This window comes from Poecilia formosa, unplaced genomic scaffold (assembly GCF_000485575.1).
Source record: "Poecilia formosa unplaced genomic scaffold, Poecilia_formosa-5.1.2 Scaffold232, whole genome shotgun sequence".
Taxonomy (NCBI): domain Eukaryota; kingdom Metazoa; phylum Chordata; class Actinopteri; order Cyprinodontiformes; family Poeciliidae; genus Poecilia; species Poecilia formosa.
This window is the reverse complement of record NW_006800171.1, coordinates 542,007-552,998: the sequence shown is the minus strand read 5'-3', so window position 1 is coordinate 552,998 and position 10,992 is coordinate 542,007. Positions and strand designations below refer to the sequence as shown.

Below are 10,992 nucleotides of genomic sequence, written 5' to 3'. Positions count from 1 at the left end.
ATAAAAATGCTGGACACATCTGCAAGGTCAGCTCCGTCTATAAAAAACAGAAGAGCCAACACAACAACTGGCGAAGTACTTAATGATGCCTCATCCGTTTGGTGTTTTCTGTACTGAACAGATTCAGCTCAGTTAGCTGTCAGCCGTCATACTTTTATTTAGTTTTCCCTCAGCGCACATGACACAGAAACAAATGCATACATGTTTGACACTGTATGCATTGTCAAACACTGTATGCATTGTCAAACATGCATGCAGTGCATGTTGATGCCTCTTAATCAGCCAGAGGTATCAACAAATGATTGAGAGAGAATCAATCATGTGTGGGTGTTCAGTTGTTTTGGAGGAATGGAAAAGTCTGTGCCATTTCCTGAAATGTTCCTGCGTCATGCAGGTAGTAAAGCTATCTTTTAACACGACCGTACAGACTGCATGTGGCTTCATGTGTCCATAAAAAATAGACTGTTAAACAATGAGGGGTTCCTTTTGGTTGGGCTTTTTTTTTTTTTCTGAAACAACACAGCTGGTGGATGAAAAACAAATTGTTAAACTGGGAATCAAACAGCAAACCACTGTCCCTAACAGTAATGTTTATACAAAACCTCCCAAAACAAATCACAATCAATATTGTCTGAATTAAATAAAGCAAATTAAAACCTGGCAAACTAAATATGCACATAAAAAACAAACCACAGTGATTAGTCAAACAGTCTGAATTCATTTCAGTTCAATTCACTTATAAAGCACCAATTCACAACAAATGTTGTCACGAGGCACTTTAAAAAAAAACATATTCAATTCAATCACGCATGCATTATAATAGATCCTATTATCAAAGAGTAACACAACCTCAGTTAATTAAATTAGTTTTATTCAAAGTAGTTTTTAAAAAGTTTCTGTCTTAGAAAGCCCAACAGATTGTGTCAAGTCATTGACTTGTAGCATTCAGTCATCTTGGATAAGTTCACTGTGACGGCAGAAAATCATTTGGGTTTTATTGTTGACTTGACAGTAATCACTCATGCCGAGCATGCATGTAACAGCAGCAGAGAGGAAAAGCAGGAAGAAACCGCCAGGAGAACCTTGCTCAACACAAATGGGTGGTGGTCATCTGCCAAGACTGACTGGGGGTTTGAGAAGACAGAGGAGAAAAAAAGAAAAGGGAAACAAAAGCAGATTAACTGGTTTAGGATTATTATTTATGTTCATGACAGGGAAATGGAAGAAGAGTGATATGCCAGATCAGGTGTAGCTCCTGTAGAGACAAAAATAAGTGAGAGAAAACAAAGTTCTCAGCTGAAATAATGGCAAGTAGTGCAAACTGAAGAGTGATGCAAGAAGGAAATGAGAAAAAGTTATCAGTTTGTCTCTATAGCACAATAACTACAGAGAGTTTTCTAAATAAACAAATCTTTTAATTTTACCAACATTTTGCTTCTGAGTGGAAGGGATGCTGATGTTTGGGAGTGGCCCAGCCACTTGTTGATTATATCTAGGAACCAGGGTCATTTCTTGAACCTCTTGGTTCAATTTTAAACTCTTAAATCTTAATCAGCCAGAGGTACCAACAATTTTGAGCTAACCTGCAGTGTGGTGAATCAGTTTACACCCATGCCACTTATCTTACACTGTTAGCAGAGTAAGAAGTTAAAATATAGTTAAAAGTTGGTTTTATGTATTGTCTGTAAAACGTAACAATGCCGTTTCATTTTTATAGATCACATTTAAGGCCACAAAGTGATATACACATTTGACACCTTGCAAATACTTGTGTATGCCGTTTTGCTGGTTTTGAATTTAAGAAGTAACCTAAGATGATGGAAATTGAGAACAGACTCTCTCTCTCTTTTTTTACTTCAAGAATAAATGGGCTCTGATATATTTATAAGTAGCCTAATTGAAACTGTCCTGTCTGTGAGGAATGACCTTGTTTAAAATGAGAGTGTAAGCTCGTGTGTGTGCGTGTGTGTGTGTGAGCACAATGTGTGGATGGGGGCAGAGGGAGGCTATGGCACGCCCAAGCTGAAGTACTGAATGACGTCCGTCTGTTGTGTCTTCTGTATCGGTGCGTCCTGCTATTGGCGGACTATTGGAAAAATAAAGCAATCAACGGCGCGCCGTAGGCGGGTGGATCGCCTGTTGATAAATCCAGATCTCTCTCCCGTGGGCGGGAACGGCAACAGTAGAAGAGCGTAAGTGAGGCGCATGAGGAGCGAGAGAGGGAAAGAGAAGTGGAAGAACCGAGGCTGTGGCGGCGGCTGTGGTTGACCGGGGTCCGCGGAGGGGGCGAGGCGTCCGCCCCTGCACGCGACTTCAGCCGCGCATGGACGACCACCTCAGTCTCCTGCAATCACCCCCGCCGAGCGCAACCAAAGCCAGAGGCGACAACCTGGTGAACCACGGCTACACCGAGACAGAGGCCGACGTGATGACGGTCGTGGCGTGTGACAACATGCTGGAGGAGTCGGCGGCTTTGCCGGGCCACCACTCTCTGGACCGCTATGAGCCGGACCACGAGTGCTGCGAGCGGGTGGTCATCAACATCTCAGGGTTGCGTTTCGAGACGCAGCTGAAGACGCTGTCACAGTTCCCAGAGACGCTGCTGGGGGACCCCAAGAAGAGAATGAGATACTTCGACCCCCTCAGGAACGAATACTTTTTTGATCGGAACCGACCCAGCTTCGATGCCATCCTTTATTACTACCAGTCAGGCGGGCGCATCAGGAGACCTGTTAACGTGCCCATTGACATTTTTTCCGAGGAGATCCGCTTCTACGAGCTGGGCGAGGAGGCTATGGAGAAGTTCAGAGAGGACGAGGGCTTTATTAAGGAGGAGGAGCGGCCGCTGCCTGATAATGAGTTTCAAAGGCAGGTGTGGCTGCTCTTTGAGTATCCGGAGAGCTCGGGTCCCGCCCGGGGAATCGCGATAGTGTCTGTCTTGGTCATTCTCATCTCCATTGTCATCTTCTGCTTAGAGACGCTGCCGGAGTTCAGGGATGAGAACAGGGACCCGATCACCATTGCGCCTCTGATAAATGGCACGCTGCCCTATTTCATTAGCCCCTTCTCAGACCCCTTCTTCGTGGTGGAGACGTTATGCATCATCTGGTTTTCATTCGAGCTGCTGGTGCGCTTCTTTGCGTGCCCGAGTAAAGCCACGTTCTCCAAAAACATTATGAACATCATTGACATCGTTGCCATCATCCCCTACTTCATCACCCTGGGCACGGAGCTGGCAGAGAGGCAGGGGAACGGACAGCAGGCCATGTCCCTGGCCATCCTGCGCGTAATCAGGCTCGTTCGGGTGTTTCGCATCTTCAAGCTTTCGCGGCACTCCAAGGGCCTCCAGATTTTAGGGCAGACTCTGAAAGCCAGCATGCGCGAACTGGGGCTGCTCATCTTCTTCTTGTTTATCGGGGTCATCCTCTTCTCCAGCGCTGTCTACTTCGCCGAGGCAGACGACCCGGAATCGGGGTTCAACAGCATCCCGGACGCGTTCTGGTGGGCGGTCGTCACCATGACCACCGTGGGTTACGGGGACATGCACCCCGTGACGATCGGGGGCAAGATCGTGGGGTCCCTGTGCGCGATCGCGGGTGTGTTGACCATAGCGTTGCCCGTGCCCGTCATCGTGTCCAACTTTAACTACTTCTACCACAGAGAGACTGACGGCGAGGAGCAGGCGCACTATCTGCACGTGGGGAGCTGTCAACCCCTGGCGGACACGGAGGAGCTGAGGAAGACTCGGTCTTCCTCCTCACTCAGTAAAAGCGAGTACATGGTGATAGAGGAGCACGGGATCAACAGTGCGTTCAAGCAGCAGCCGAACTTCCCGACCACCACGACCACCGCTCAGAACAACTCTCAGAACTGTGTCAACATAAACAAAAAGATCTTCACCGACGTGTAGCCAGTTTTACAGTAAATGACCCCTGGGCACAGGATGACGTGATGAGTCAAAACATATATGCAGCAGCGCTTGGAAGCAACGGCAGATAAAGTGAGCGCAAAGGGGGGAGGGGGGGATATAAAATGGGCACGATCCGTCTGTTTTAAAGAGATGCTTTGTGCGCCATTCAGACCATTTGGATAAAAAAAAATATCTATATATATATTTAAGTAATTCTTGCTTTCAAAAAGAGAATGAGCTCCACCTTGAAATCTACTGTTGTTCTCTGAATGAGCGGTAACAAACCTGCTGTGCGCCGTGCAGTGGCCAGCATGTTAAGCACATTACAACAGGTAGAGATAAAAGCTTTATGACTGTGAAAGACGAGTACGAGTAGATGCTTCTGACAAAGGACGCTCACACGGCGTTATCATGCATCAAGAGTCGTGATTCGACAGTAATAGCCTATATGTTCAATATTCAGAGTCATGTGTAGCCTCTGTGTGTGGTCAAGCATAAATCATCTCAGAATGACGTAATCCAGCATAATATACCATAATATACTATGTCATATAAACCGTTTTGTGGTATACCTTTATTGTGCGTTAAAGTCTAGTCTAAATACTACTGTCTTAAAAAAGAAAAAAAAAATCCATAGATATAAATTGTCTTGGTAGGCTATTTAATACGTAAGCAGCTCCACGTAAACCACCAGTGTCAAGACGGCCGTCAGGGTCTCATTATAGATACTAGACACACGTGAGGAGGGAGACAAAATAGGGCGCCTTCTCCGATCAAAGATGGGGCGCGTTTCTCCTGTGGTAGCCTCAAATAGAGCCCGCTGTGATGCAGTCTCCATGGTGACGCGTGTTTCCTCGGTAACCCTTCCCCCCACACCCCACTCCCCAAGTCACCGTTGCCATAGCATCACTGTTTCCACAGTAACCTCCCAGATGGTTTCAAAGCTATATTGGAGATTCCAGTGTGAGTGGCTTGTCTTTTCGGTGTCTTAATCAATCAGACCAAAACACATTCAGATTCAACGACTGTTAAAGACTGCCGGTACAGAAATAAATAAATAGAAAAATTCAGTGAAGACCTCAGCCACTCTGAACTGGCCAACAATCACGAGTCACAACTCAAGACGGTGTTGTGGTGGGAGACTGAAAGGAAGAGGCAGCGTGTGAAGAATTATGAATGGACTGGGAATACGTTGCACGTCTGTCCCGAGTGCACTACTGCGGGTGGCCATCGGAGGATGCTGTTTCTCCACTGACAAAAATGGTAAGCTCTCTCTGTGATCCCTTTGTTTATACTGAAAAAGTCTTACAGTATTTCGATATCTGTGTGTCTGGTAGTCAGACACAGGTTTGAGATAAAAAAAAACAAAACAAAACAAAAAAACAAGCAGGTCAACATCGATGATTGTGCACACGGCTCCCTCACACATGGAAGAGTAGGTTGTTGTAGTGTTTAGATTTGTTTCATGGCTTTTATCAGTAAATCTCTTTTTTGTGGAAAACATATTTCCATCCATCCATTCATCCATCCATAAATCCACCCATTCTCTTTACCTGCTTTTCTTTGCAGGTTTCTCAGGTGTCTGGTGTCTATCTCCAACAGTCATTTGACAAGAGGCAGAAAGGTTGCCAGTCCATCACAGTTTATTTTATTTTTTTTTATATAAGTATATAATTCTAATAATCTGGCTTCTGATCAGTTACAGGTGCACATATTTCACATGTTTAGCCTTCCAGCCAGTGTGCTTCTCTGTGTACATTGTGCAAAGGGCAAAATGTTCTTCCTTTGTGTCCAGGTTGCCTTTCACCTTCATTTGACTTTGGATATAAAATCAGTAGGACCAGCGACAGCATGCCAAATCAGCGCGTCTAAACTGTGCCCCCTGGTGGCCACTTTGTGCTTCTAACAGGCCAGGTGGCTCACACCTGCTTTCAGGACCTCTGTGTTCTCCAGAGGTTCACCAACATTGGGATAAAACACAAAAAGTGCAAAAACAACAACAACAAAAAAAAAAAACAGTTCATTCTTCATCTGTGTTTTGGATTATCTTATTCTGTGATGGCTTATCCTCTGGAGGCTATATAAAATGCTTTCGTGCACAAATATCTATGCATTCGACTTAATTACCCTTTGAAGTAAAACATTAAGTGGAGTTGATGTATTCCAGCTCATTTTAAACATGCCATAAAGCTACACATTTGTCTTTAGACATAAGTTATGGTCATACCACATTATATGCTTATATGTTCAATAGAGTTTGATGTAAAAGTTAAATGAAAAATAGAGCAATCTGTGGCATTTGAAATATAATGAGGGTGAGCATATCACACTTTGAAGATTGAACTAAGTGGTGCTATGTAAATATTTAGGACTTTATGATTTTATGAGAGGTTCCCGTTGATTTACAACCCACACTTCTACTTTTTTTTCTAATTTTCTAATTCTTACTGTATTTATCTGTCACTTGAGTTTACCTTTGACTTACCTCTCTTTTTCATTGCTGCAGTTCACATTATGTATTTATGCTATTAAATACTTTTACTTTGTTTCTTGAAGAAAAAAACAGTGCCTCAGCTGAACAGCTACCAGTAAAAATGCAGCTATTAATGGAAACAGACTATGGGAATTCAGATTATTTGTCCTTAGATACCTACATCAGTATCCCATTACTAAAAACGCCCGTTAAGACAAAAAGAGAAATAATTTTATGAGACATGCTCTTCTTTTTAGCTCACGTGATTAACTGATACGACATTTTTTTATTAATTGTGTTATTACTGTGTTTGCATGTTTTTCTTTTGTTTCATCAAAACAGGTCTATTATCATTGACGTGTTGTATAAATAATTGATGATTCCTTTGTTAATGAGACCATCAGAGTAACATACTCTACAGTTCTGACACCTTTTCTTTCTGTCTCTTCTCAAACCCTCAGGTGAAATAATTTGTTTCTGCTCAGACGTCCTGGCTCCCCTGGTGATCTCATTTCAGTTGCCTCCCTTGAAGGTAAAACAAACAAACAACAAACAAAAGAATATTATAATTCGTTATGTGTTTTAAATTACCCTGACCCCACAAAGTCTGACATATAAAATAATTCTCAGAAAAAGCTTTTGGTAAATCATATATAGCAAATATTGAAATTATTTCAGTGTTACATTGATACATTGCACATTGGCTTAAACATCAAGGAATAATCAAAAACATTTAGTGCAATACAGAAGTCGAAGTAAAGATATGACTGTATTTTGTACATTTTTCATTATAGTGCAAATAAATCCTCTTATAACAACTGACAGAGTGACTCATAAAATGTAATTTTAAATGTAACTTAGTCCAACTGATAAACACATTTTCACTTTCTTTTAAAAATAAAGAATTTGTGGATATTTAAGTTAATCTTGGCATTTTTTTTTTTTGTCTACTAAATGTTCACTTGACTACATATTTAGTTGCTTTGCATGTTATTTTCCAACTATATAAAAAAATGATTGCTGCACTCCATAAAATAATTACTTATGCACTGGGATCAGGATTGCAATTGGCACTTGCTTCCTGTAGTACTCAGATCATCCACCAGAGGGAATAAGAGAAGAACTGCCTTTTACAACAGGTCTCAGAAGAAAGGGAGAACTTTGTTTAAGAGGTCTCAGAAATGTCAAAAACAATACATCTGGGATTAAAGAGTTAAGGTAAAATTTAAAACAGCATAGTTTAGGTCAGAGATTCTCTGTACTTTTCCTCACTGTCCCTCATGTTTTATGAGTTTCCCTTCTGCCACTCACCTAACTTAAATGAATGGATGATAAAAACAGTACTGCATCACTCAATGGGACGAAGCAGAGGTAATGCGATTATCTGAATCACGTGTGTTGGAGTAGAGACTCGTCTAACACACAGCCCCTGGGATCAGGATTGTAAACCGTTGGTTAAGGTCATCCACTAACCTGTAGTGAATCTATTTTTCTCCTCAGGATGCAGAGACTTTGTTCTGGTTCTGTTGGACTGGATAGGCCCAGTGGATCTGATCTACTTCCCCTGCCTTCTTAATTTCGACGGGTGCCCTCCAATTGGTGACTAGTAATTCTCCCACTTTTCAATCCAAAATGCATAATCAACAGGCACATAAAGCTGTTCTCAGAACATTTTGTAGCACACAGTTTGGACTTTATACTCTATGAATGGAACCTTTGCAGGTTCAAAGGTCACTTAGATGTAAAAAAAAAAAAAAATAGAAAAAAAAATCATCTGGACATTTTCTAAATGGCATACAGTAGTTAAGCACAGCAATCTGCCAGCATTTTTGCAAAGCACCTTTCACTTTACGGGGACTTTGATTATTGTTTTTTTTTGGGGGGTTTTTTTTTTGTTATTTTTTACTTTGTTTTTTATTTATTTTTCCCAAAAGGTGATAATAATCATGGACAATAAAAAATGAGAAATATTTGAAAGCAAGTTTAAAAAAGAAGCGACAAAAAGAAAAAGAAAAAACTGAGTCCATCTGTGATTTGACTGATATGAAACTGTGATACCAATCAAAGACTGTTAGCCATATGCCTTTGTTATATGTGTGTGCTCTGTATTGCTAAATATGTGAAACAGACACATTCTCATGTGTGCTGGTTGCTGCTATTCTTTTGATGTATTCATGAAGAGCAACACAAATGCGTCTAGGCACATGTCGATACAGACACTTTAGACATGCACACACAAACACACACTTGTTTACATGTCTCGGCTCTATCCCAGAGTGCACTTTGTTTTGCTTTTTTTTGTTTTTTGTTTTTTTATTGTTGTTTTTTTTTCCATTTGGGATACAGCAGAATATTGACAGTTGAAGGCTGTGTGGGCCTGGATTTATTCTGCGTTGTTGTGCACTGTCTTCAACATGACCCATATAAAGAGATTATGAGGTGTGCTGTCTTTCTTTCACAGGAGCTGCAGCCTGTTTACTCTTATTTACAGATACTAGAACTGACTCGAGCCTGTGAAAAATATTTGAGGCTTTATTCTTGTTTTGTGAACATACACTGGGCATACATGCACAATATACTATCTAGTTCCTCATCTTAAATGAATGAATGAATATTCTTTATTAATCCCAGATACAATTCAAGCTTAGCAGCTAGGCTTTTTCTAATGTAGTCCCGAATAAAATACAAAAATATGTCTTTCAGCGTAATTAAAAGTAGATCAATGGGTCAAGTGACTAAATGTTTGAAGGCGTTTTCAATAATGTTAAGAAAAATACTTGGTTGAATTTTAGAATTGATTGGATATTTTTGTGTGAAAAAAACCCCAAAACATTAAAGCTACTAGCCAGACCTTTTTTTTCTGTCAAAATTAGTCAAATTCATTTTAAATACAGTTTGTCCTCTATAAAACAAGATTTGATGGTCAGATTTTCAGTTTGTTTTGTAATTTTCAATGTTAATCACTACATGATCAGGTTAAAATCTATCCTACCTGAGACAATCTTCTACATGCACACACCTCTGATGACATCACATAAGGTATCTGATCAGTTCCTCTGAGTATGTTCAGTTGTATGATGTTTCTGTTTTGTTTTTAAATACTTCTTTAAATGTGTCGAAGGTCAGTCGTTCACCGGTGTCTGCGAATACAGCTGTTGAGCTTGACCATGTTTCTCCTTGTGTTGTCATCAACCATGCACAGAATGTGTAATTGTGTTTTCCCCTCTTGCTTTTAAGTAGTGCATTTTGTAAAGTCCTGTGATTGAAATCTCTTTTTCAGTGCTTTGTTATATTTGTAGTCATTGAAGATCTCTTTGTTAAAAGCATACACTACTAAATGGGATCCTTAACACACAGGGAACCTCACTATTTACCTCACGTTACCAAGCAGAGTTTCACACTTTTTTGTTGTGAGCTGTAGTCTCTGGATCACAGGGAAACACGTCAACACAACAGATGTCAAAACAACTGAAAGCTCCCTGTTAGATCATAACCGGTCCAGTCTCTGTTTAGAGAACACAAAGTCAGCAAACATCAATGAAATGAAAAGAAAGGCATACAGAAAATAAAAGATGCAGCGCACTGTGGCAGACATAAAAGAAACAAAAACAAAACTAAAGCAGAACAAGCTACAGGGATTTATGTTTGGCTTGGAAAAGACGTGGTGATTCCCTGCTGTGTTGGCAGCGTGTTTGGACCGTAAAGATAACAGAAGTGAGCCGGAGCAGAGTGGAAAACTTCAAATCCTGTCTGTGCCAAAGGGGTAAATATTAACATTCTCACAAAGGTTTACAGCAGTTGCACTGTCATGCTGTATAACAGCAGGTATGAGTTAGTGCTTCACTGAATAACCTGCCACTTTACTAGTGATTCCTTTCCAATATGCTTTTTCATAAGGCAAATTGGAAAAGTGTTAGCTCACATGTTTCTCTCTTGGTTTCCCTAACCTTGTCTGTATGCTTCTGTTACTTTGCCTTTTGCATGTTCATTCAATGTCTGCAGCTCCATCTGATGTTACTACAATACATCTGATGTCACAGAAGCTCACAACCACCCTTGGTTCTGCAGCAGAATATCGCCATAGAAACAAACGAGGACAGCTGGTAAGATGAAGAGACTGGGAGATTCAGCCCTGCAGGTAGACAGAAGATATAGCTACTTCCAATGTCTGCATTTTTAATAGTGGCCAGATCATTTACTGTATGTCCGAACAACTTCTGAGAAGGGAGGGAGCTGTGAAACTTTGTCATGCATTTGTTATAATATTTACAATCATCTGTTACAGTATGTGTGTCTCTGACAGAGGACTGGTGTCCCACGTGTAGATTGGAAGACACAGCGCAAAGATTATTTGAACAGCAGATGAGTCAGACTAATGCCAGTAACACAAATCATACTAGAGAAATTTTGTCAGTAAAATCCATGAACTCTTGTTTCAGAACTGAAACTTGATAAAGGGATATTCCAGAATCTATTGGACTAAAGCTTGGAAATTAGATTGTTCATGCCACATTGATAATTGGCAAACCATCGCAGTTTAGGCAGAGCAGCTCTTCCTTCTATATATCTCTAAAAAAGATTCCAAGAAAATTATATATATATATATATA

At 40.9% G+C, this 10,992-nt stretch overlaps 1 protein-coding gene across 1 annotated transcript; it reads left to right on the top strand.

The window, feature by feature from the left end:
* Positions 1-733: 733 nt before the first annotated feature.
* LOC103149636 (potassium voltage-gated channel subfamily A member 3) lies at positions 734-8,816 on the top strand. Its single transcript, XM_007568897.2, has 3 exons — positions 734-5,173; positions 6,845-6,915; positions 7,884-8,816. The coding sequence occupies exon 1, from the start codon at positions 2,324-2,326 to the stop codon at positions 3,908-3,910; it is 1,587 nt and encodes a 528-aa protein (XP_007568959.1). The 5' UTR covers positions 734-2,323; the 3' UTR covers positions 3,911-5,173; positions 6,845-6,915; positions 7,884-8,816.
* The last annotated feature ends 2,176 nt before the right edge of the window (positions 8,817-10,992 follow it).

Coding starts and splice junctions, on each gene's coding strand:
- LOC103149636 (XM_007568897.2), top strand. CDS start 2,324: ATGGACGACCACCTCAGTCTCCTGCAATCACCCCCGCCGAGCGCAACC.